The 27,245-nt window shown below is 44.0% G+C and overlaps 1 protein-coding gene across 6 annotated transcripts in view; it reads right to left on the bottom strand.

The window, feature by feature from the left end:
- The window catches only part of FRMD4B (FERM domain containing 4B), a 235,277-nt gene that overhangs the window by 62,826 nt on the left and 145,206 nt on the right, over positions 1 to 27,245 (bottom strand). For all 6 annotated transcript variants that reach the window (XM_028719421.2, XM_077925045.1, XM_028719428.2 and 3 more), the window contains 6 exons: positions 26,572 to 26,628; positions 25,556 to 25,578; positions 5,674 to 5,757; positions 3,204 to 3,269; positions 2,261 to 2,318; positions 412 to 498 (listed from right to left, as the gene is read on the bottom strand). In XM_028719421.2, coding sequence (XP_028575254.2) covers positions 412 to 498; positions 2,261 to 2,318; positions 3,204 to 3,269; positions 5,674 to 5,757; positions 25,556 to 25,578; positions 26,572 to 26,628 — 375 coding nt within the window. The remainder of the gene's footprint in view (positions 1 to 411; positions 499 to 2,260; positions 2,319 to 3,203; positions 3,270 to 5,673; positions 5,758 to 25,555; positions 25,579 to 26,571; positions 26,629 to 27,245) is intronic.

Genomic DNA, 27,245 nt, shown 5'->3' with positions numbered 1-27,245 from the left:
TGCAAAAAATAAATAAAAAAAATGCTGTATTGTGCCTCTCACACAGTGTTTATTTAAATATTTAAAGGCCCCAGTTTCATAAAAATACAACAAGTCGGTATACAACAGAAAACCCCCTGACATGACAATAAAATCAATTAAAAATCAATAAAAAATGGTAGATGAAAAGAAATTCACATTTCAAAAGGCCTGTTTCAATAACAGAGTTATCAGGGTGATTCCTGCCAAACGTCTGTTGGCAGGGAGTTCCACTGGGCAGCGCCTGCCGCACTAAAGGTTCAGTCCCTAATAAAGGCTGAATTACACTGGATTCAGTTCTTTCACTGAAGAGAGGAACACTTTGCTAATCATCTTTTTTTAAAGTTGCACCCGCACCTATGTATTACAAAACACACACAGAAAGAGACTTACCTTTCTAGGCTTGACTTTATCTTGTAAATCGTACTGGCCGATTCCTTTATAACTGATCCCGAGCCACCATGGGATCCCTTGCTTATCCTGAAGAACAGAAAGGACACAAGTGGCGAGACCTAAGTAGGAGTCAAGCGCTGCCGAGTTGATGCAGTAGCGTTTAAAAACTATTTTGTTCTGCAACAAGTATCTGCAGGTTAGGGAGATGAAAAGCAGCTCTTTGTTAGCACACCTGCAGCCAACTGAGCGGGGATTATTGTTTAAAGTGGTCTGCCATTCCTTTCCCAGCTGGAAGATAGATGCTGTGCAAACAGGCAGAAAGCAGTGAGGAAGCGAGAAGCTGCATTCCTTGAAACAGTGGCTACAGGCGGGGCGCAAGCTGAGGAAAATCTGTGGGCGGTAAAACGACAACAATGGAAGCAGTTTGATGAGGGGTATGTCCAAAGTACTGCTGCCCTGGGACACTGCTGAGAGGAAAGAATGGGCTATGTACACATGGCACTTTACTCCAAAGTACATCTTGCTGCCTTTAGAAGATCACCCTGCATTTATTGCTTTGCATGAGCATATGATACAGAGTAAGGAAGCAGACTGAAGCTTATCTTGTTACTGTGTGACTGCCTCCTCTCTCAGGGACCTGTGCAAGATTTCATGTTTCACAGGTCTCTCTTTCTCAGTTAAGGAGATAATAACATGAAGCGTTATGCAGCCAACACACTGTTTCAGTAAACCTGACCACAAGCCTTTAATATAGGCTATTAGTATCACCCACCTATTGCAGACGAGGTTCAGAGGCTAAGAAACGGCAGCTAGCCTAAGGCCACCAAATGCATTCACAGCCTTAGTAAACTAGGGATTTCTGGTTCACAGCTCAATCTCTCAGCCACTAGCTTGCTAGTGTGAAGTCGGCATTTTTCAACAACTGTATTATGAACATATATTGGCAAGCTTGAACAGTTTAATCAGGAATGCATGGGATTATAAAATGTATACATTAGGTATGTGTGATCTTAAGTTATTACCAAATAATGCTGTATTTGTGTGTGTTTTTAATGTGACCCTGCCCTAAAATCGCTTACCATGAGTTGCTTAAAATTGCACACATAAATAAAATGCCACATCTTGTGTTTTTGTGTGTGGAAGATGACACAAGGTTCCTAGCATATGGCCTCACAGTATGGTCTGAAAGCACACGAGGCCACCATCTTTCTGAAGTTTAAGCAGGTCTGGGTCTAATCACTGCTAAGGGGAACAAACACCTGGGAACCACATGTATGTTGTTATATTAAAAACAAGAGACTGAATTTAAGCAGGAGTGTTGCTCCAGATGTTGATTCTGACTCCCATCAGTCCCTGCCAGCATGGCCAATGGCCAGGCATGATAGGGGGCTTCAGTCCAACATACGGACAGCAGCATGTCAAGGAAGGTTGGTCTACTCTCACTGGCAGCGATTCTCCAGTGCCTCAAACTGAAATTATCCCCACCACCAGGGACTGAACCTGGGACCTTCTGTATGCCAAGTATGTGTTCCCTCCTGTTGTTTTTTTTTCCAGGGGGGCGCTGCTCTTTCAAAACTCCAACTCTATGGGTGGGATTCAAATTACTGTGTGCACGCAACAAAGTCCACTCATGCAACTGGGCTCCCCCCTCTCCTCCCCCACAAGCACTCCCTAAATATGCTCTGGTGGGTTGAAGGAACCCCTAGAACAGGTTTAGGGGGCAAGCAGGGGGAGAATGGGGGGAAGTCCCATTGCACGAGCAGACTTTGTTCCCAGACTTTGTACCACACTTAGCGCAATGCTGAATTCTGCCCCAAGGCACTTAGGTTCTCTTGCAGCGGTCACTAACCTTTACTCCGTAGTAATGGACTCCGTATGTAGGCAGAGCTTCAACCACTTTCATGTACCTGTGCAGACAGATTCATAAGTAAATGGGTCGGCTCTTCTGTGAAGTTCTCTCTAAGCACATATTCTCTGATTTTTTTTAATTCCTCTTTAAGCTGCAGCAGAGGGTTCTCCCCGTTGCCCCTTAATTTTTTTTAGAACGGATCAGTCAACAGCTATGTTTGAAGTATGTTTACAAATGTGCTCAAGCACAGCAACAAACTGCATGGTCAAAAAAATGTCAAAATCGCTCAGCAGAATGGAATTAGCGTGGTCTCCCGTTAAAAAACACCACCAAAAGTTGTGCTGTGCAATTTGGCACAGGTGCTCAGGCCCTGTTCTACTTGCCAGCTTAACAGCTGAACTCCATTAAAAACTTGGCTCCCATTATTGTGGCTGAGCTCTCTAACAATACAGGTCTGCACTATTTTCCAAGTTCCAAGTTCCAAGTTTCCAAGTTCCAAGTTTTCCAAGTTCTAAGGCGTGTTTTATGTTCTTCTGAGTTAACTTCCATGGTAAATGTAGCTGACCAGACTATATGAGAGAAATTTGAATAGTCAAGTACACATAGCCTCAGGGAGATATGACCAGGAAATGAGATCTGACCAAGCTAATGTTCAGTTGTTTGCACAGCTTCAGCTGTTGGGTCAGTTCTTGAGTAGGCTCCTGGCTATGAAAGGCACTGTGGAGTCTTCAGGAGAAAAGACAGTGTGGAAGGGGAATTGGTCCAAAGATCTGCTGTCCATGCCTTTGCGACCTACAGGTGGGCATGTCACTTTTCAGCAAGTAATCGCTGACCATCAGTGTCTACCAGTGACTAACCGAGAACCGTGTCAACCTATCAGACCACTGGTGAAGCCCCTTCTGCACTCCACCTCACCCCACAAATGTCCAAGTGAAACACTTACTGAACAATCACTTGTCCTCTGGTCAGCCCCTTATTTTTTACATAATGTTCAATGACTCTGTCCTCACTGTGGAACAAGCACAATGGTTAAGGAGGCGGCAGAAGTATTTTATACCAAATAATAATGTTTGATGGCACTCAGAAAACCATTCCACACACAAACATACAACACTCCGCTAAGAAACTCTCCAGTGAGGTGCGCACTCTTGCATATTCAGGAACTGAGCTACACAGAATGGAACGATGTGTCTGTTCCTTGATATAGCAGGATGGGCTCTATGGTCTTTGTAATTAACCCTGCTGTATCATGCACACTACTGTAGAATGTCCCATTACTAAGACAGAAGCATTGAACGAGTTGCAAGCACAGCAAAGCTGAAATTTAGCAAAAAGCAGGTGGAGTTATGTTAGGTTCCCTACTGCATCACTTATCACCATGATGAGAACTTGCAGACAAAAGTGTTCCTATGTCAGAAAACTGACATTAGGTGGTTCCCTGCCAGATCAAACCAAAGACCCATCTAGTCCAGGATCCTGTTCTTACATAATTAGAGGCCTCTGGGAAGCCCATAAGCAAGAGTTGAGTGTAATAGCACTCCCCAGCAACTGGGGATATTGAAGCATATCACCTCTGATAATGAAGGTAATATAATCATTGTGCAGCCATTCATAATGTAGCTGCTCAATGAATTTGACTGCTGTTAAAGGCAGAAGAGTCCTGCTGAGTGGAGGAAGGAGTCCAGTAGCAGCTTTTAAGACATTTGGGCTTGGATCCAGAGTTCCTGTGAGCTGAACTCTGATCACAGGATGCTCCTGCTAGAGGAAGAGGCAATTCCCCCTCCACCCCTCCCTGCCCCCATAATCCCTTGAAAAGCTACTCTAAAGGGTTGAGAGACCCTCTGGAAATAGCGTGGGAAGTGGCCTGCAGTGCTCCAGCAGGAAGAAGGACTGGGTGAAAATCACCTTCTCACCTCTTCCTCTAGCAGGAGCATCCTGTGAGGAGCTCAGCTCACAGGAACTCTGGATTCAAGCTAAAATGTCTTACAGCCTGCTACAGGCCTCTAATTTTTTTACCAGGACCTTTCATAGTTGCATAAAATGCAGGTATTTAACAGGAATATTCCTGGCTTACATGGGCCATCAATGACTGGAATAGCTGTATCTGTTGCATTTCTGCAGGACACTGATATTGTTAAGACACAGGAGCCCTGCTAGAGAAAAGATAGCAACACTGTGGGGTCCACAAAGGCTGCTACCCTACATACACTGCTTAAAACTTACTGAACTTGCATCACCTACCTGTGTGCATAACTGCAGCCCAAAAGCAATAAGCTGTTGTAAACGATCAATGACTTGCCCTCTCTTATAACTACAGATTTCATAGTGCGGCTTGAGTTTATGAAGGTGAGTTATCAGCATGACAGCAATGGACTATGAAGCGGCAACAACAAAGATGGCCACGTAACTCTCATGGGAAGTAATAGTTACACTTTAGTCTGCACTAGGTAGACCTCATCTGGAATACTGGGCCCAGTTCTGGGTGCCACACTTTAAGAAGGATGAAGAGAAACTGGAACAGGTTCAGAGGAGGGCAACGAAGATGGTCAGAGTATGGAAAACCAAGTCCTATGAGGAAAGGTTGAAGGAATTGGGTATGTTTAGCCTAGAGAAGACTGAGCAGGGGACATAACAGCATTTTTTTTTTAGTCCCAGGATTACAGCCCCGAGTTTACTTTGGAGAGAGATCATCTTATGAAAGTCAACTCCTTTTAAACATTCCTTTGTTTTCCTTAAACATCTGAACTAATATTTAAATCCTGGCCCTGGATTCAAATGCACTTATCGACCTACAGAACTTGGGCAGTCTCTGTATTAAAGACATCTATACTATTTGTTCAACAGCTTTTCAAACAAATAGTAGCTGGGAGGAAATTTCGACAGCCTCATGAAAATATGTGTGTTATTTAGGGCGCTAGATAAAGTGTTCAATGGGCCAGGAGGACCTTGGATTAAACCCCTGCTCAGAGGTGGAAGTCCTTTGATGGCCTTGGGCAAGGCACAGCCAGACCTAATTTACTTTGCTGGCTTGTTGTGAGGATAATATGGGGAGTTGGAGGTAGGGGGAGAAGAGAAACTATGGCTTGGATCTAGAGTCCCTGTGAGTGAAACAGGGGAGGTGATTTCTGCCCAGTTTCCCCTCCTCCCCTCCTCCCTGCAGCCTCCTTTGTCCATTGAAAAGCTGCTTAGGAGGGCTGGAGAACCCTCCAGAACAAGGTGGTGCTGGGAAGAATGGGAAGTGAAACTTGTCAAAAATCTCCCCCTCCTCACTTCATGGACCACAAGTATGGAAAGAGCCCTTCCTATTCATGGAAGAGACACTGTGACTCCCCAGCCCTTCCAATGCTGGTTAGAGAAGAAGGGCAGGATAAAAGCGTGAAAGGCAAGTGAAACGAAAAATAAATGTGTCTTACCAAAAGGCGAGCGATGGGTGTTCCTGTAGCGTCTTGGTAGGAAAGGCAGGCAAGTTCTTTAGATCTTTCCTTGCATTCTCATCACTTGGAAGTGCACGGGAAAACAAAAGAATGGAAGAGTGTTAACTATTTTGGAATCAGTAAGACTTGCCTAGTTGGTTCTAGGAAAAGGGGGCCGAGTTTTAGCCACTCGGAAGCGGGTTCATTCATAGTGTAGTCCAGCTGTCATAGCAACGTAACCCTATAGGCCTTCTTGCATGACAACTCTGAACAAAAGAAGTGGACTTGCATTACTTTTCTGATTAGGGACACCGTGCAACTGAGGAAATTTGGCTGCTGAAGAAAAAGAGGCGGTGATACTCATCAGCCACTGAATATTCTTTGCTGAAACGATACCTTCTGATTCAACCAGTCAATAAAACAAACCCCCGCGTTCTCTAACATGGACACATCTCTTAAGATTCCTAAAGCAAATCTGATTCCACTTTTTGACTAAATAATAATAATAATCAGCTAAGGCATTCTCACTATTCTAGTTCTTAGAGAGGGGGAGAAATAGGAGGAGAGAGAAAGTTAAAAGGAAATTGTAACTTGGCCCCAAGATGTAGGGATTGGGCAGATATCCATTTAATTATTTTAAGAAGACAAAAAGGCATGTGTGGTTGCTGGCAGAAAAGAAAAGTGGGCAATACTTTCTGTTTATCTGCTTAATGAGGCCAACGAGTTTCTGCAGGATTTCTGCATGCTTTTAGCAGAGATCAGCAAGCACCAACATGACTTTTCTGTACCAGTAATTCATTGGGCTTCCTGAGTCATTAACACGTGCCTCGTTTTTCCCAATGGAATAAGCTGACGCATGACTTCTTATACAAGGTGCCTTGTTCTAAACTGAACTCACAGCATCTTTAAATAATTCAGCACAGAAGAAAAGTGCGACTTCCTCCCAACCCTCTGTTGCAGAATCTCTCTGGATGTGCACCTGTCCACAAAACAAGGAAGGATTTCCTAACAGCGTGGTAGTCCAGGGGTGGGGAACCCCAGGCCTAAGGGCCAAATGCACCCCTCCAGTCCTCTCTACCTGCTCCTCGGGACTGTCCCCAGGACATGCCCCTCAACTGCCCTGCTGTGAGCACCCTCCTTGTGTGCTTCTGTCTGCCTGGAATGCCTCCCTGAACTGCAAGAAGACATTTTGGTTGCCTGGACAGAGGATGGAGGTGTGTAGGTATGTGTGTGTGTGTGTGTGTGTGTGTGTGTGTGTGTGTGTGCATAGAGACCTCTGGCTTCCGTCTGGCTAGCACAGGGGTCTGCAACCTTTAAGACAAAAAGAGCCACTTGGACCCGTTTCCGAAGGAAAAAAAACTGGGAGCCGCAAAACTCGTCATTATAAAAATAACATTTTTGTCACTTTTTTATTATTTCTTTGTTTGACCCCTCAGAATTACTCCTCCTCATAGAAATAAACGTTAAATTAACAAGTTACCTTTTTGTGTGTGTGTGTTCTTCACTCCCCTTCAAAACAGTGACCAATGTACATGCCCCCTTTCAATGCAGTGACCAGCGTACATGCCCCTTACAATGTAGCAGGCGGGCGGGAAGGTGACGTTGGGACGGTGCGTGACTAACGCACGCACCGCCCCCATGCGACGTCACAGCCAGTACAGCGCCCGCCACAGTGGGGAGTGTCGGGGCGCACAATGTGCCTCCTCCCCTCGCTAGTATCCGCCCCGGAGCCGCGGCAAAGGTGTAAAAGAGCCACGTGCGGCTCCGGAGCCGCGGGTTGCAGACCCCTGGGCTAGCATGTAGTCTACTGTACAAAGGTAAGTCTCACATCTGCTGCTTCACCCAACGTTGGCTCTGGCCCCATCCACCACTTACACAAACAAACACAAACACACAGGGAAGCTGCCCCTGGGAATGCAGGCTGAAAAAGGTACCCCAACCCACTGATAGTATTATCATTATCATTATCATTATCATTATCATTGGCATCCAAATATTTCTGGAAAGAGCCTCCTGTCAAGAGAAATATCTCTTTTCTGGCAGCAAGAATCACCTCTTCCAGAACTGGATTTTTTTTAAAAAAACAAAAATCAGATTTAAGCTCTATCTGCTTATATTTACACACACACACACACACACACACACACACACACCAACAACACTGGGATAAATTGTCAGTTGCCCATGTGCAGTTCAGGAAAGGCTCTTGCTGGCAGAAGGAGGGAGGAGGCCTCCCCCTTTGTCCTGCAGCGCCCCATACCATCCCCCATGCTGTTCCCTGATCCCTCTGGAGCACATTTTCATGGAACAAAGGGAATAAGGAATAAACAAAAACTGCCCTCACTGAACTGAGTTCTGTTCACAGGATCCAAGCCATTATTTTAACACTTTCAGTTAACTGAAACACACACACGGAGTGTGAATATGTCTGCATGTGTGAATAACACAAACACGCCAATTCAACTGTGGTCCTTTAACACAAGTGTTCCTATAGGAAATAAAAGGATTCTATTTCAGCTGCCAGTTCTCACCAGAATCTAGGTCTCCACCCGCCACAAGCACAGAGCAGGCCCATTGTAGTCCAGCGCCTGCAGGGCAAATAGCTATTGATGACAAGAAAGTCGATCTGCAAGGAGATTCTCCTAAGGGCTGCAGCCAATCTGAGGTGGTGGGAAAGTTTCTTCCTGACCTCAAATATCATTATATGTCAAACGCTTGAGTGTTATTTGAGCAAACCTCTTTCAGAGAGTTACTCCCAAAAGAAAATGAAACCAGGCACAATTCTAATAAGCTGTTCGCATGCACGTGTTCATTGCATGAAGACTGCAACACCTTTTGCATTTGTTAATGGTCCACCATGGCTATAACATGGACATAACCTTCACATTTCCTCATACCATCTCACAAAAACATACTGTTTCAATGACTTGTGCCAACACTTTCAGCTAATAGTATTCCAGAGTACAATAACATCTTACACTTATTTTACTTATGCAATCACAGCTTTGCACAGTGTGTGTGTATGTAACCCACTCCCCATTTATATATTCCACCACCTGGGCAAAGCTGCAATGCTGGACTTGCCCAGTTTTGGGAAGGTAGCACAAGGGCTCTGGCAGTATCCCAGAAGCTGGGCTTTGGGAAGGAGATGTGAGTGCTCTGGCAGGGTCCTAGAACCCCTGCTCCACAAAGCTGGGCAAGCAATCCTCCACCTTGTAGTGGGGACAGTTCTGGAGATTCCTGGCTTTACATGATTTTGCATCTGAAAGCAATGGCCACGAACATAAGCCCCGCATAAGATGCGAGTTGCCTGTACAGTCGTACCTTGGAAGTCGAACAGAATCCGTTCCGGAAGTCCGTTCGACTTCCAAAACATTTGGAAACCAAAGTGTGGCTTCTGATTGGCTGCAGGAAGCTCCTGCAGCCAATTGGAAGCTGCAGAAGCCCCATCGGATGTTCGGCTTCCAAAAATAGTTCACAAACCAGAACAGTCACTTCCGGGTTTGCGGCATCCGGGAGCTAAAACATTTGAGAACTAAGCTGTTCGAAAACAAAGGTACAATTGTATATGAATGACAAAGTCAAGTCATATCATCCAATATCTCAAGGTTTTCTCTGACTCCCAAGAAATGGGGGAAGGCAATATCTTGGGGGTGTGAATGTGTGCATCTGTGTGTAAAGGTTCCTGAATCAAGGCTAGAACACCCCATGGAGGGGTATCTAGAGTCTTCCTTGTACAGCTTTCGACATAAGCGGAAGAGACGCTTCTTCTATACCATAAAGGTAAAGGTAAATGTACCCCTGCCCGTACGGACCAGTCTTGCCAGACTCTGGGGTTGTGCGCCCATCTCACTCAAGAGGCCGGGAGCCAGCGCTGTCCGGAGACACTTCTGGGTCACGTGGCCAGCGTGACATCGCTGCTCTGGCAAGCCAGAGCTGCACACGGAAACGCCTTTTACCTTCCCGCTAGAAAGCGGTCCCTATTTATCTACTTGCACCCGGGGGTGCTTTCAAACTGCTAGGTTGGCAGGCGCTGGGACCGAGCAACGGGAGCGCACCCCGCTGCGGGGATTCGAACCGCCGACCTTTCGATCAGCAAGCCCTAGGCGCTGAGGCTTTTACCCACAGCGCCACCCGTGTCCCCTCTTCTATACCATAGCCTTAGACATTTAAGGTATTTTGTTTTGTAGGACCCTCCTCTTTCGCTGAATGTATACTGCTCTGTTCTGGCTGAAATGGTTCTCCTTGCTCTTACAATCGTTAGCTGTTTTATCTGTTTTTATACATTGCATATTCTATTGTTGTAATCAGCTCTGGGACCTTAGGTGAAGGGCGGGTAAAAAATCTTCTGAATAAATAAAACATCTCTGCTCTCATCTTGACTTTGAAGCAATCTGTTCATTAGTTCTCTGTGGTATACATATAAATGACAGCTTCTTCACCTCCTTCAAAGCTCCTCCACAGTGGCTCACCACTAAGAGGCTAATATACGTTCACAACACACCCATGACAAACTACAGTGCCCTATTTTGCTATAGCCCCCCCCCCAAGTCACAAAGGCAAGCCGCTCCTACACACTGAATCAAGGTGCAAGCCGTAATTCAGAGGTTTCCTATGACAGGGCTGAAAATGATAGACTCCTTAGGCTGCAGGAGAACTGAAGATCAACTAAACTTCAAACCCTTGTTCACAACACAGGATCAACTTTCGCTAACCCAACACTACCCAGATGACAATGTGTGTAATACAAAGCGCACCACTGAGCAAGGAGTAGCATGGCACACTTTCCTAAGAAAATAAACTGAATGGATTCATTAATTGAGCGGAGTGACATGTTACAGATGAAAGCAAAAAACATAAAAACCCTCACAATGTCAATGTGACCTGAGGAAAAGCTCCCTCCCCCCAAAAAACTGCAAATAAGTATAAATATAATGTCACAGGCAGAGATATTTTAGAATGCCGTTCTCAACTGAGTATATTCTTTATTGCATTTATGTACTGTCTTTCTCCCAATGTGTTCCAGGCAAATGGAACAAATTATTTTCAGACCACTTTCAAGAGCTGATGACACCAGCTCCCTGGCCTAGGCTTATAGAGACCAAGATAGAAAACAAAGTGGATTTTATTTATTTCTTTTCTCCCCTGAACACCTTGCCGTGTTGCCAGATGGCACAGATAATGGACTATCCTTCTGGTTGCATTCTCTCTGGGCTGGATTTTAAGTGGTAATCTGAATTGCAGATGATCATCTGAATCCAACCTGAGCTTGAGTACACTGGCAGGTGAAGCTAAGGCAACTGGGGAAAAGGAATGAGCCAAAGCGAGCATTTCAGACCCTGAAGTTCTGTTACTCATGGAAATAGAAGCACAGAATACTGCTGTAAATTATTATTCTACAAACAGCTTAACGTCTATGCATTACTGAAGACTACATCAGCACTCCCTTTTCGGTTAAACTAGTTTCTAAACTAACGTTAACAAAAATTCATAAGCAGACAGAATTGGAAGATGCAACCTTTCATTTACCTGCAATAGTGTGCTTCACGGCCAGCTATGGAAATGGAGGGAACACAAGATCACTCAATTCAAGGGGGAAAGCCAGTATCACTTTCCTATACAGCAAATTTGTGCTGGAGCATCCTAGAGGCTGAAACCATCTGTTGGTTCAAACATATGCAGCCTCCATGCTTGAAAGGTTATGTTCTGGGGGGTTACACCTAGAGCCAATATCGCATAGAGTCAAAACACATTGGGTTCAATGGTGGGCAGGATTGGCCAAGTCTTTCCCCCCAGACATCTGCCCCCTTTTTAATTTTTTTGCCAGACATGTAAATCTGAATGCACACAAGTTCAATGCACATAAGCTGCAGGCTTACTGAATACACCGATCCCAAAATGTGAAAGCTGTGGTCCAAAGGTACCGTATACATTTCTGCACCCAGGTCTCTACTCACATAGGTTTCTTAATTGTGTGTGTATGTTAAATTGAGATACACAGTTTACATATTTACAAAGAGCATTGAAACTAAAGAGCTTACAAGCTTTTGGGGTGGGGTGGGGTGGGGATAACCAATGGGCATATGATCTCATTCGGGCACTTACAACTTGCAAGAATGACCTCAGAGCACCAGACAGATTCTCCCATGCACCAGGCAGGAAGCGGATCTGTTCCCCTCTACCTGCGGATTTATTGTTGAGCGAGTGGGGATTATTCACGGTCTGCATGATGCTAGAAGATGTCTCCCATGAGGCTTCCAAGAGCTGCAGACTTGTTATTGCTAACACTCATGGGTTCTTCCTCTTTGCACAAAAGTCAGATTAGCCAAATTAGTCGTGGTTCCTTTGTGCGGCAGCAGAATTGAAAGCTTGTTATCACAGTCCTATGTGCTTGATAACAAAAGGCACCTCGGCCTACAAAAAGGCATGCACCCAGTGGCAGGGAACTGGCAAAACTACAAGGGGAAAGTGGCATTAAAGCGCAAGCACTGTCTGTGCTATGTCTCCTGGGCACACAGTAAACCTAAGTCAGGGGAAAGCTTCAGAAATAGCAGAGTGGAGCTGCATATAAACACAACACCTCCCATTTTTCTTTTCACAGAATCGACGCAGAGACCTTAGAGACCATCTAGTCAACTCTCGGCTCAATTTAGGACTCTTGCAACTACAGCATCCCAGGTGGACGGAAGTCCAGCCTGCACTTCAATGGTTCCAGCTAAGGAGAGCCGACCGCCTCCAGAGGTAGTCTATTTCATTGTTCAGCTAAAATCTGCTTCCTTGCCGTTTCTATCCGTTCCCTTCCTGCCTCCTGGAGCAGCAGAAAACAAGCCTGGTTCATCTTTTCCCTGAAGCTGATCAGATCTCTGAAGGACAGTTATGATGTCTCCCTAACTTCTTCCCACCAGCCTAAATGTACCCAGTTATCTCAACTACAGTAACTGACTGACTGGAACCCTATTCCAAGCAGATTAATTACTGGCACTGTTATGATGTTACATATAGGCACCCAAGGCACAATAACAATAGCTCAGAGGTATAGTACTGTATCTGTTTCTCAGATGGAAGCATGTAAAAGTCTAATGAATACAGTATTTCCCGCAGATCTCATGAATTGTCTCACTTAATCTCTGTATTCACTTGAATTCTTTAGAAATGACACCACTGACAGTACAAAATTGCAGCAGCTGACATCATCACACTTCGTTAGCTAATTGCTTTCCAAAATAATGGACATAATTGAGCCAAAGCAACATATATGTTGGTTTCAGTGGGAGAATTACAGGACAACCCTATAAAAGTCCATGCAGAAGTAAATACCACCAAGTGCAATATGTAGGATTAAAGCCTTAAACATGTGCTTCAGTTCTCTCCCATTGTAATCAATGATACTGCTTAACTTTGGCTGGATTGCGGCCACTGTTTTGTCACAGAAATTCCCTGTTTGTTCTACAGGCATATTTACACCTGCTGATTGGCTTGGATGAATTGATTGCCTTCTAATACAGATAATTAAGATCTATTTCTGTTAACTCAGCCCACAGGTCAACCCTGTTAACCTCAAACTGCATATATCCTTTTATATGTACTTCAATAATAGTCAGTTGTCATTCCACCCCACCAAAAAAGCAGCACCAACGACAAGAAGATACTGTTTTCACATAGACTACATAGTGATATGTCTTTCTAAAATACATCAGATAGATCCAGACTACCTATTGGAACTTTGTACACAGGGTGCTCTGCTAGAGGAACGGGGTAGGTGATTTTGCCTATTGCGTCTTTCCACAGAAAAGTTGCCTCAGAGGATTCAAAGGCAGCACTGGAGGTGATGTTGGGAGAGGTGGAGTGAATTGGCAAAATTTGGGCCCTCTTGGTTCAGCGAGAGCTTCTGTAGACTCTCAGTCCCTTCTGAGAATGGGAGGATTGGTAAGTCTGATCCAAACTATAAATCACTTAACAACATCTGCAAGTGGAGCAATATTTTAAAACAGGGATGTCCAACTGGCCGACCGCAATCGACTGGTCGATTCCCTGCAGCTGGTGGTTGATCACGGGCCCTATTTCCTCCGTGGTGGAAAAAGAACATCTGGCCCCGCCCCTGGCCTCGCCCTTCATTTGTGCACGATCATAAAAGTGGCAGATGGAGTTATCACTAGCGATCTTCCGTTGAGCGACTTTTGACTTGCTCCCCCCAAGAAAGCTCAACTACCTTGGTTCGCCCCCTCCCCAAATGGGTAGATCACTGCCAGTTTTTTATTGTGGGAGTAGATCGCAGTCTCTTAGGAGTTGGACGTTCCTGCTTTAGAAAGTTTATCAACACAACAACCCCATGAGGTAGGTCACCACACTCTTCCCATATGCGGAGCTGAGGCTAAGAGAAAATAAATTTGCCCTGAGTCACACAATGAGTACATAATAGAGTTGAAATCATGTATCTTAGATCCTTAGGCAATTCTCTGGTCCACACAATGAGAGGTTGGCATATTTGTTAACGAAAGATACTGGAATGTTGCTCATCACTTACATTTAAAAAGCTATGTTAGAAGTAGCTGTGCCTATGAAGTACCCAACAAATCTGTTAAGGTTTTTTACAGTGCCACAAGTGCAGTACTGTTAAGAATGCTGGGTGTTGAGCACGGCAGCTTATTTAATTCATATTTTGCCTGGGTATAAAATTGAAAAAGAAATACTTCCCCCAATTGAAAAACTAGCTCCCTGTGAGAGTAAATGAAAAGTCTTTACATGCACATATTTATTCTGAATGTGGTGGCAATCCTGAAGTCTAGCACAACCATTAAGTGGCTTTAGACTCTCAGGAACTTCAAATTCCATGTAGAAACAAACAAAGCACAAAGCATATGCAACCGTTTGTAGTGCCATACATTTCACTCAGACTTTTAGATAATCTTATCATGCCTATAGAACCCAAGTCCTTACAACCTCATGCATCAACCTGACAGCTTTAAGTATTTGTCCAAGATGCTACTTTCCTTTCTATACCATAAACAGGCATTGCCCTCTCAGAGAGATTATTGTTACCATGCCTCAGGATTCCAGACAGGAAACACCCACTTGGCAGCAACACACTTCAGAAAGCCAGTTCCATTGTTGGAAGTATACTGCATGCAGGTAACCAAAGAGGGTTGATTCAGACAATCACACACCAACTTATGTAAACCAGTGCTTAGGAAATGAAGTGTTACGAAAGGTTACACACAGTGTTTGAAACTCCCATTGTCCTAGGCACGTTTTGCAACAGGGAATTTCATTATCACGAGCAGCTTCTGAGCTCTGGGTGCAGTACTGAACCTAATTTCAGCTTAAAACTGCCACTGCTGGAAGAAAAGGAGGACCTTTTTCTGCCTCCCCACTTCCAGCCACTCTCTGAAGACTGGAAAAGGGAATCTCATAATAATATTAGGAGGGTGGGCAGGGGAAGTATGGCTTTGTTTTTTGCAGTCTTCAGATGAGGACTAAACCACATGAAAAATCTGCAGTTCTTTCATTTTCAGCTTTGTATTCCTTATATTAAAAAAGCACGCATAAATACTCCATCGCGGTGCCCATAACCTAGGTTTTAGGTGCCATTTAGCTCCTAGCTTTCATATCTCTGTTTCTAACACTGGTTACACATGAACCAAGGCGAAGGGACCACCCAAGAACAAAATGTTTGGCAAAGCCATGTTTCTACAGATCTCTCAGAATTCCACAAACAATCTTGTTCAATAAAAGCTGAGGCTATTCCTGCTGTCTCTCTGCCGTTTCAGTTAACAGGGGACTGCTCTTTGTTATTCATCTCAGATATCTTCACTATCAGCATGGAGGTGCCATAAGCAGAATAAAAACCCCCAGCAATTACCACAAAACCAATATGCACCAACTATTATGGCAGAGTTGGTGCCCTCCAGTTGTCATTGGACTCCCACATCCTATCAACTCCCATCAGGATGTTGGGAGTTGGGGTCCTACATAATCTGGAGGGCAACTTGTTGGCCACCCCTGCACTGTGCGGATGGGAAAGCATGTGTGTATAAAGGTTGGCCACAGCATCTTGTGATGCAGCCTAGACTACATCTTAAGGACCCTCTCTGCTTTCAACACAATTTGGCAACCCAGTCCAGTCTGGGTTTGCGAGAGAGCAAGGGAACAAGTGTGCAGTTCACTTTTCACGCTCATTTTTCCCCTAAGGAGGCTGTACATTTGCTGGATCAGGTCCACACTAGTGTTAACTACTTCCAAGAAGGATTGTTACATTTCTTTAGGACATATGCGAGTGCTTTTCCGTGCAGGCTTCCAAGCCCTGGGGAGCCTCTCTTACCCCACCCGCAGCCACCCAGTACATCAGCCATTGGCCAGACTGTGATAAAGATTGCTATTCCTCTTCAGGGTGGACATTTCTTCATTAGCAGAGCCTGGATGGTACTGGGTAGCTCCTTTGTGTTCCAACTAAGATATCCAAGGCTTTATAGCCTGCCAATGATTCCAGAGGTTGTGCTGCTTTGTTTTGTTTTTTTAAAAATAGCCGAGTCAGCTTTATGATGAGAAATGTGGCAAACAGGTGTTTCACCACAGCATGGCTCTGACTGCTTTTAGATTAGAGCAGCTGCTTTCTTTGAACAGCTTCCCAATTTTTCCCTCAATAACATGCATAAATCATGATCATTACAATCCTCTCAGTGAGTTTGCAATGAGATGCGGCTACAGACACTGAGCATTTGCACAGCACATCTGCAACTTGTAAAGCATGCTGCCAGAAGTAAAAGGGAAAAAACCAAAATACATATTCCTTCTGTTTGATGCGGAAGTTCGTGACTTTCAATTAAGCTGCAACATCAGTCTGCAGGGTACGCATATGTATTTATACAAACTGTTTCCTCTTACAAACTGTGTTTATCACTCAAATAATAACACCCCCCCTACACACACCAACCACCAAGAATTCATTACATAGTCTGTGTTATGCTACACCAGGCAACAGTTATCTTTGCAGCGTATGGGCTATAATGGAAACCCAACATGTCAGCTATTTAAAGAAAAAAATAGAAGCCCTCCTGGCAGCAATTTAATTAACTTCCAGGGAGCATGCACGGCTAGATCTGAGCTCTGAAAAAACATTACTACTGAAAATGGAATCTGAGATCATCTGTCAGAAAATAAAACTCTTAAAAACTGATAACCGCCTGCTTCTTATACAGCATAGTCCTAAGCATGCGGACTCAAAGCTATGTTCCACGCTGTTCAACTACACATATTCTACAACATGCAGAGACAGAGAGATCTCCACTGCTCACTGCAAATTAACTTGGAAATGACCAGAGTTCTTTTGTGGGTGGGGGACGAACACACAGAAAGAATCTCCCCAGCATTTCTTACTTCTGGGTGCAGCCTCCTGGGCAAATGGATGGAGTTGCAAATAGGATGAATGCCAGCAGGAAACAGAGGGTTGCTCTTTTACACTGTGAACAATTCCAGTTCGGTCTGGGCTGGTGAGAGCTAAGGAAAAAGTGTGCAGTTCACTTTTCACGCTCACAATTTCCTAATGAGGCCATACCTCCGTTGGATCAGGTGCACACCAGTGTTTACTACTACCAAGCAGGCATTTTTTGCATTTCTTTAGGGCACATGTGAGCGGTTCTGGGCTGCTTCTCCATGCAGCCTGCCATGCCTTGCGGATCCCTTCCCACTTTGTCCACTGCTGTCCCCCTTGATCAAACATCAGCTGGGTGGTAGGGGGAAATCCGCTGTACTGGGAAAGACGGGGAGTTATTTTGGCTGTATTAAGATCACAGAGAAGTGGCTGCTTGAACATGCCCCCCAGTGTCCCTAATATAGCTAGCATCGCTGTCTCTGAGTACCTAGCTCGCCCAGTGGTAGCAGCCAACATCTGGAGGGTCACTAATTCCCTAACTCTGCCACACAGCAACTGAGTCTATCAGGATCCTTGAGGGGGTAAGCAAAAGTTGGTATGTTTTCATTCATATGGAGATGTTTTCATCCACTGCCTGCCTATTTTTGGTGGTGGTGATGAGGGCCATTTGCATTTGATGTTGCCCTGTTGTTTCTCCTTGGGAATATCATTGTACTCAGCTGTTTACCAAAGATCTGCAGCCAAGACACAACATTTCTGAATATTCCACACTCTGTCCCTTCACATATGCAACGGGGAAGGGAGAAGGCAGAGAGAGAACCAGCTGTCTCATCTCTTATGTTTGCACACACAAACAAACATTAGACAGCAAAGTAATTCTAATCATAAGCACTTTGTGTGTGAAGTATCCAAACAATGTTTAACTAAGGAATAAGTGTTTTCCTCTGCTTTGGCAACAGAACAGACATGAGCAGCATCAATGATGTCCTCTTTTTATGTTAAGACAGAGCAGGGATCATAGCTCAACGGTAGGGTATCCGCTTTGCATGCAGAAGATGTCAAGTTCAGTGCACAGCTATAAAGATCAGCCCCAGGGAGCAGGAGCAGTAAGGAACCCTGCTCAAGACCTTGGAGAACCCGTCAATCAAAACACACAAACAATAGCAGGCTAGACAGACGAAAGGTCTGACTCAATATTAAGGCAAAATCACGTGTTCAACTTTTTGCTTGCCTTGCATGCATATCTCTGGTGTGCCAAAGTTTCATTTTGCTGGATCTCGTAGATAAAAGTCTTCTGAATGACACATGCTTAACTGACAGGGTTTATAGGGATATAGAATTAGCATGGGCAAATGGACTTGGCGATCGCAAGGGATTTCACTCTTTTCGCAACTCAGTCAAATCACGATGGAAGCATTGGTAATCCAGACATCCAGGAAATGTGCGCTGCACTGCATTGCAAAATATGACCTCTCATACATAATCTGTCTGCTGCTGGTTTCTTTTTGAGAAAACATTCGTATACCACACATTCTACAATAAATTTCCCAAAATGGTTTCAGAGCACAAAAAACAAACCCAGCAATCACAACAATGATAAAACAGCATGTTCAGTAGCATTAAAACAATTAAAAGGTTTAGGCTGCAACCTTAAATCCTCTGATGTTGGTGGTGATTTTTGCAAACACACCCCAGCCTGTGCCCACAGCAGGGGCCGGTATCACCAACCTTTGGGCAACACTGCCTAGAAATACTGCTCTGAATAAACTTTCCCTTAAATTCATGGCACATCTGCAATATGTTAAAGAAAGACATTTGTTTGACAGCACCTTGAGACTAACTCTTTAGAAGCTTCTTATTGTAAAATATTCATGTTTATGTTTATTTTATTTATTTGCAGAGATTTCTAAACTGCCAACATGAATACAATTTTTTTTTAAAAAAAAATATACCGCGGCAGTGAACTACATCATATAAACAATGAAATTACATTCATACAAAAGAAGTACAAAATACATCACAAATCAGTAGACCGAGTTAATACATCAATACAGCTGGATTACCCATTTTCATGGTAATTACTTTAAGCTCATTTTATGTTGTGGCAAGTCACATGCAAATATATATGCTCTGCTTCGCACGAAAAGGCTGGAGAGGATAGAATGGGCCCCCCTTGCACTGTGACTTAGTTCCCCCACAAACCCTTTGGAAGATGCCTGTTGCTGAGGTCCAGCCCATGATTCCCATCCCTCTTTACCTACAATTCTACAGGTCTCTTTTTATTGTTAATTATGGTCTATTAAGAAAGCCCAGCTATCTGACACTAACACCAGCCATAAATGTTCTATAAACATAAGCGCACCTGGGGATCTTCCACTTCTGAGTTCCCCTGGCAAAATTCCCCTGGCATACATTCAAGCGGTTCTGCATCTTCCAAATCTGCCACTCTGGTGCCAGATTTCTCTAGCTTTAACCTGCTAAAGAGCTTTCAAGTAAGGACCCATTGAGCTCTCAGTATTGAAAACAAACATTGCCTTCCCTTCTCGTACATTGATGCTGCCTCTTCCCTTGGGCACAGTCTGTCTCATTAGCAGCTTATACACTATTCCTGTTGATACAATCACACTGGCTGGTTGTCCGGGTATGACCCAGGCTTCTGAAAATGAAAAATGTGGCACTTTCCAATCAACAGCTGTAGTTTGCAGATGAAAACAAAGCGGCGGGGAGGAGGGAGACTTCCAGTGCAACAATACTTTCCTGAACTGCACCCAGACCAAAGAAAAATAAAACTTCCATGCTTTTGCCTCCAGTGCTTATGCCATAACAAGGTGCCAAAAGACTGCTTGTTATTTAAAAATATGTTCACCAGAAATGATACTCATCCGGACTCCACATCTTCAGCTGAACAGATCATACCTAGCAGAAACCCTGGAGAGCGGATAACAGAGTACAGCGGTACCTTGGTTTAAGAACAGCTTAGTTTATGAACAACTTGGATTAAGAAGGCTGCAAACCTGGAAGTAGGTGTTTTGGTTTGTGAACTTTGCCCTGGAAGCAGAACATGTTCCGCTTCCTGTTGAGTGTGTTCCTTTTGTAAACTGAGTCCCCCACTGCTATGGGAAAGCATGCCTTGGTTTAAGAATGCTTTGATTTAAGAACGGACTTCCAGAATGGATTAAGTTTGTAAACCAAGGTACCACTGTATATAACAGCAGGCTACATGACCCAGGGGCCTGGCTGAGCTGGAAGCAGGGTTAGTATTGTTAGGCGTGCCAGAATTTTCTAAGCGGTGAGAATTGGAACGTGGTCATCGCGGCATTTTCCAGCCTCCGTGTTTATTCGCTATACAGATTAAGAACAGGTGAGGCTCAATGCTTAGCATTCCAATGACGCCCCCCAAATCTTCTGCTTGCACATCAGGTTTGCTAGGGGAGCAGCCAGCACTTTCGGAGCTCAAGAAACCCCCACTTCTTGGCTGCTTCAAACTGCTGCTGCTTCACACACTGCTGCCTATCCCCAGCTGAGGGACTTCATTCAGATATTGGCTGGCTATGGATAAGGGCAGACAATAAGATACATCAGCCAGAAGGAAATCAGCCGGGCAGGTCTTGTTGGGTTGGGCTACTTTAGCAGTTTCTTCTTGCAATTACAACGTCGCTGGGTCAGAAGGGCCAGCGACTATGAACACAAAACTGTTGGGGATGGGCATGTTTTTGTAAAAACACACATACACAGAAAGATAAATTAACACCAGCTTCAGAATGCTTATTCCTCCCTCCTATTGCTCACCCCGTCAGCCATCCTACACTTGACATTTAGCCTGCAATCACACACTGATTTACCCATTGATCTGAATGGGGCTTATATCAGGGGCAAAATGAAAAGCTGAAACTGATTTCTTTTCTTTCTTTTTCAAGTGTTGCACTGTGAGTCCAAATCTTGGAAGGCTTGAAATATTTAACACATGGTTTCCAACAGGCAGCTCCTTCTTTCTGAGTCCAGGTCTGATATCTGGCACTTCAAAACATTTGCTCCCCCCACCTGTTTTCTGACAACTGTCCCCACATTTTCGTCAGTCACGGAATAAATGCAGTTATTCTTTATTGGACCATCCTGATGCTATGCTGAAATCCGCAATGTGATAACAGTTTGGAGACAACCAGTAAGGAGGAAGGGATGTAATAATTAGGTTGGAGTGTTCAATCAATTAATCAGTTAGAATAAATTGGTTAAGCTTGCAAACCTAAACACGCTAGAGATTTAACCTCACTGGGCACAGTGTGACTTTCTATTGAGTAAATAAAAAATAAGTACTTGGTTGTGCTCTGCAACTGCAGTTCTGTGCATGGTTACCTGGGAGTAAGTCTCATTGAACAATCCTAGGTAGGCACATTCTGTGAAGTTCTTTGCATTGGCGAAATGCAAATTTACTAAGAACACCTTGTCATTTGCTCTAAAACCAAGAGGCTCAAAAAGAACATTTCTTTTCTCTCACCCCTCAGAATTTTAACAAATCAGTTTAATTGTTGCTATTCCGTCCTGAGACTTCTCTAAAGAAAACAACTTTCACTTGCAGAAAGTGAAAATCTGCCTGTCTAATAACAACAGCTAAAACCACAACTATTTTCCTCTTCCCATTTCAATAAGGCTCCGATTTCTAAAAGCACAGTCCTCTGCATGTCTGCTCAGAATAAGGTTGACAGGGCTTACTAGCAAATTAATATGCATGTTTGGATTGCAATTTGAGATCCTTTGGCAATTTTGCCATTGTATTTTCAACTTCATTTCTACAATACAGGAGAATTAGAAACACACTCTACAGCTACTGGTTTACCTTTTGTAAACCACTTTGAGGGTTTGTTTTTGTTTTTTACAATCAAGCTGTGCATAAATTTTACGAAATAAATAAATACCGAAATAATCTTTAAAATCAGTGGAGCTACCAGGTTGGTGGGTGTTAACTATTATCTGTTTATTACATTTGAATTCTCACTTTCCCCCAAGCATCCCCTTCCCACTCAGGTAACAAAAGCAAGCCTTAGACCTGCTTCGCTGCACCAGACACATTTGTACTGATTTCTGGGTCTATGTTTACTGACCTTCAAATTAATGTATCATCACATATTTATTTTGAACTGAAAGAACTGCTGTAGCACACATACTTTGCAGCATATGTGCAGCATATGAGTTGGCTTATTCATTTATTTATTTATAGCAAGGGAAGTTGGGCTGTTTGGAAACAAATGAAAACTGTGATTCTTTGCATTCCAGTCAGAAACCAAAAGTCATGCGTAAGTGCTCTGAGGGCGGGTTGGGGCATACATTTGATCGCCCATGTTGCCCACACCTGCTGTTTCAACATGGTATGCTAGCAATCTAACTTCTCTCGGCAGCCTGACACATGGCAGTGACCTTGCTTTAACTCTGGATGCTTCCTGAATGTACACAATTGTCCCAAGGCGACACTAAACAGCTGGCCAGGCTTGACATCGCCAACCTCATAGCATACAAAGGAAGCAAAAGCAATTTGCCTGGCCAGAGCTCTGTCTTCAACTCAGAATTCCCACAGCAAGGCTAGTGAACTTAGGGAGTGCACTGGCCTCAAGAAACTTGCAGAGTTATTTCTTCTCTCTACCTTCTGCGGGGAGTTGAGATTATCAGTAAACTGCTAGCCAAGAAGGTTGCATGCTGTCTCCACTGAATACCTGTTGCCTCTGAGTCCCGGTTGTCGGGAACTGCAAGTGAGGAGAGTCTCGCCCAACTCACAACATGCATGTAGCATTCAGCATGACGGCATTCTCAACACACTGCAAATCCTTCCATGGATTAAATCAGATTACTGCTAAGTATTCTGATCTGGGATTAATTGGTTAATCTTACCAATTAAAAAAACCTATGGCTTTCAGTTAAATTTGCAAGACTCACCAACCAACCTTAGGAAGTGATTGCATTCTGTTACAAAATACCCAGCTATTGCTCAGTCAAAGCACTTAGGAGTGTTTTGGCAGGAGCTGACAACTGCAAATTGCACAGGGACTGCTGATCCCTGCTAGCCTAAAGAACACACCAGCCGATTGACAGTGCTAGTACGGCTAGTGCAGTTTGTATAGTGATAGGGGGTATTCATTGAATAAACACCCGTACAACTTTGAGGACCTATTATCTTACAGAGTTTTTCCTTTTTCTTTTGTACATTATGCCCTGCAAATAATTATAATAACTATGCCAAGGGCTACTTATTGCAAGTAACTGATGCAATCTTAACTACATTAAAGGGAACTTAAACGATTGCTGGTAAGTGAAGTCAAAACACCTTACTAGAAAGTTTTGCTGTTGTGTTGGTGCTGTGCAGGGTGGAGAACCTGCAGCCTTTCGCCTAATCCTGTGTGGCTGGAGGGTTCCTAGAGGGCAAGATGGAGAACAAGAGGGGGAAATGGAGGGATGGGGAGGGGGGTGGGAAATGGATAGCACAGTGGAAGAAGAGAGAAGTCCTCTGCAAGCGATCAGTACAGACCTTCAGAAAGGAGGGTAGAGAGCCAGAATGGGCAGTAATGCTTGGGAGTGGCCACAGCTCAGTGGCAGAGCATCTGTTTTGCATGCAGAAGGTCACAGGTTCAATCCCCAGTAGGACAGGCATAAGGACCATTTTTTAAACCATGGAAAGCCACTGCCAAACCGAGTAGACAGTACTAAGGCAGATGGACCAATGGTCTGATTTTGAATAAGGTAGCTTCCAATGTGCTTATGAAATGCTTTGCAAATGATCAGCTCAGACGTCTACCAAGAGCAAGCTCTTCCTCCCCAACAACATGCTGGGTGGGGAGGAAGCGGGAGATAGATAAAAGTGGATGGAAGAAGGAGAGAGAGGGAGAGGGAATGAAAGAGAGAGAGAAAAGAGGGCGGTCCATCCCACTTTGGTCCTGTCCATTGCTGGCATGTGGCCCTTGACAGAATTAAAGTTTCCCTGCCCCTCCTGTAATGGAAGACAGCACCAAGTTATGTCACTGAAGAGGTGGAACTTTGTAAAAAGGAGTGGAGACCTCTGTCAATGGCTCCCATCAAGTACCAAAACCCATAACAAACAGACTCCAATTGTAAAGATCAGCCTTTGCCAAGATGTTTTGGACTATAGCTCCCATGATCAGCTCTAGCCAGATTAGGCTGGGGCTGGCAAAGGGAAGCAGCAAAACCTTTCTCCTGAATCAACTGTGAATCACCAGGGACAGATTTGCCAGTATAGTGGTACCTCGGGTTACATATGCTTCAGGTTAGATACGCTTCAGGTTACCGACTCTGCTAACCCAGAAATAGTACCTCGGGTTAAGAACCTTGCTTTAGGATGAGAACAGAAATCGTGCTCTGGTGGCGCAGCAGCAGCAGGAGGCCCCATTAGCTAAAGTGGTGCTTCAGGTTAAGAACAGACCTCCGGAACGAATTAAGTACCACTGTACTGCATTTGAGGACACTGCTGTGGAAAGGGGGCACAGCCTGACACACCATCTAAGCAAGCATGCACAGAGACAGTATAGTTGTCCCACCCTCACTCCCCTGCACACGCATGCACACACACACACACACACACACACACACACACACACCGCAAGGATACCTTAAGTCTAATATACAGACCCTACTTCTGCCATCTGTAAACAAGCAATCTTTCCTTTGGAGGAAGGCAGGCATGTAGTAAAACATTAACGTGATGAAAGCTGACCTTTTGAATTTGTTTGTTCAGTGAGCCACTACTAATTAAAGTCCCTCTCTCCTCCAGCTCAGACACAATTTCCTTTTCATTTGTTTTAATTCCCACCCACCCACCGCACCCCTCCTCTTTCCTCCTTCTGCCTTGCAATTCCACCCAAAAAGGCTGGGTTTGGCAGGTAGGAAGAGACACAATGGCCAGGGCTGCCCGATTTATGCACCAGTAAGTAGAAAGCTAAGCCCTAGACAAGCTCCAAGTCTCTCTCACCAGCCACAATGCAGCTTGTCAGGTCAAGAGCATGACGGGTGAGGCCCCTGTGGGGCAGCTGCAGAGGAAAAACTTTGTACACTGATCTCCAAAAGCAAGCAACTGACAAGCTTCATCTTTCTGGGTACGCATCAGAGCTATTCACAAGCAGGGTCATTAGGAACTCTGGACTTCTTTAAAAATGAGCAACAATATGGAGCAACTTGTCTGCAGAGGACAGCCCCCCCCCCCACAAAATGCTGCCATTGTTTATGCAAGTTTCGCCTTATTAAAGATTAGCTAATGCAAGCAAGTAGGCTATGGTGCTTTGAAAGACACTGCCCCAGTTCACACCCCATTCACAAAAGAATCACATCCCCAACCCAGTTGTGAATGGCTGAGACCAGCCTCTGGCTGCTGCAGTGATTCTTTCTTCTTCAGTTACTACACATGCTTTCCTTTCTTTTCCCCACATTTGCAGTTGGCGAATGATTGCTTAAAGTAATGCAAACTGAACAAAACATAGTCATTCTATATGCTAATATTGAAAAGGGAAATGTAATTACCTGGAGTAGTCCCCTTTAGCTTCCTACAATTGAGAAAAGTAATGATGTTAAAACACTATTTTTTTCGCAGTGGCTCTCAATGCTAAATTAAGACATCACATCACTGAAAACTTTTTTAAAAAGAAAACACACACCCACACCCTAAACTCATATTTTAAGCCAAGCCTTGACCACTCAGGCAAGTCTAAAGGACATCACTGGTTTTACAGGGTTTTGCTCTTTTCAAAGAAACAGAGAGACCATCCTTGCTCAGCTACAGCCAACCACAAACTGAAATTACAGGGATGGCCAGCCCTTGCGAACAGTCTGGCAAGGTTCATTCAAAGCAGCACAAAAGTTCAAAAAGTCAAAGCCATCATCAGCTTGCTGCTGAATTTTGTCAATGAAAATCCAAGTCTCTTGCTAAGAAAAAAGCAGAAGAGACATGAAAATATGAACAACCACAAAATCGTATGTGGCAAGGAAGATTGCTAACTGGAAACCAACAGTGCCCTTGATTGGGATCTACAGAACACTGTTCTAAAAATAAAATGGCATTGCATTTTGAGCTTTTCTTTTTGAAGAACAACTGGTGAGAGAGGTTTAAATTTTTACAGAAATGCTTAACATTGTTGCACCATATCGCACTCTTTACCCAGTGTCCAACATATAATTTTGGGGGGGGGGGCAATAATTATGCGAGAAACGTGATGCTAGTTCAATCATTCTGTACAACTCCACATCTTAAAACACATACTCATCCTCCTACTTCACCCCAAATGTCCCCAAATGTTTATGTGTATTCTAACATCTCTGTTTGCTCTTAGCACAATGGCAGTTTTTGAAGCATTTGTATCACAAATGCACATTTATTTGGTTTTTTGCTGGGGTTAAGGGAGAAATCGACATGCCTATGAAATATAACAAATACATGAAAAACTGCTGTCAACATTTTGGAACTAAAGGCTTTTGAGACCATGCATGTAAAATTAATAACAGCAACAGGCATGCAGAGAGTTTGAGGAAAAAAATCTTACCTGTAAAATCAAAGCAGCTAACCTGAAGACTGTCTCACTTTCCACCTCAATATGCCCCTGTTTAAATAAAGAGGAAAATATTAAGGAGGCATAGCCTAAAACTGCAGCAATGGGATGCCCCCCAGGGCTACACCGAATCTGTTAGCCTGTCACTACTCAGCACCACTGGTTTTCCTTCCATTGCAGATCATACCATTACAGCAAGAAGGGGTGGGTGTAATTTGAGCTGTAAAGTTGGGCAACTTCATAGCAGTTAACATGGACAAGCAGGAAAATGATTCTGAAAACGGAGGTGCAGAAGGCAAGAGAAAGCTGACATGTGGGTTGCCTGATATCTTTGATGAATCACACCTCCCCCCTTACAAATTTAGCACGTTTGGACCCTGCAGATTTCCTGAGGTCTGTTGGCTGCACATTGACTGTATTTTGTGCAAATACATCCAGCACACTTACAGTGTGCACAGTTATTTAGAGGTAATGATGTCCAGTGGTCTAAACACACATAAGACAACTGCACTTTATCCTTTTTACGTTTGGGAACTTAAACTATCTTGTTTCAACACACACACGAAAACAACTTGTGCATGTAGGCTACTGTATTCAGACGTTTCTAAAGATAAAACACCCTTGTTTTGATCGCAAATGCATTGTTATCGTTTCAATAACGTTTTTGA

Source organism: Podarcis muralis, chromosome 2, assembly GCF_964188315.1.
Source record: "Podarcis muralis chromosome 2, rPodMur119.hap1.1, whole genome shotgun sequence".
NCBI lineage: Eukaryota > Metazoa > Chordata > Lepidosauria > Squamata > Lacertidae > Podarcis > Podarcis muralis.
The sequence above is the reverse complement of the archived record's forward strand: the minus strand, read 5'-3'. Positions and strand labels throughout refer to the sequence as shown.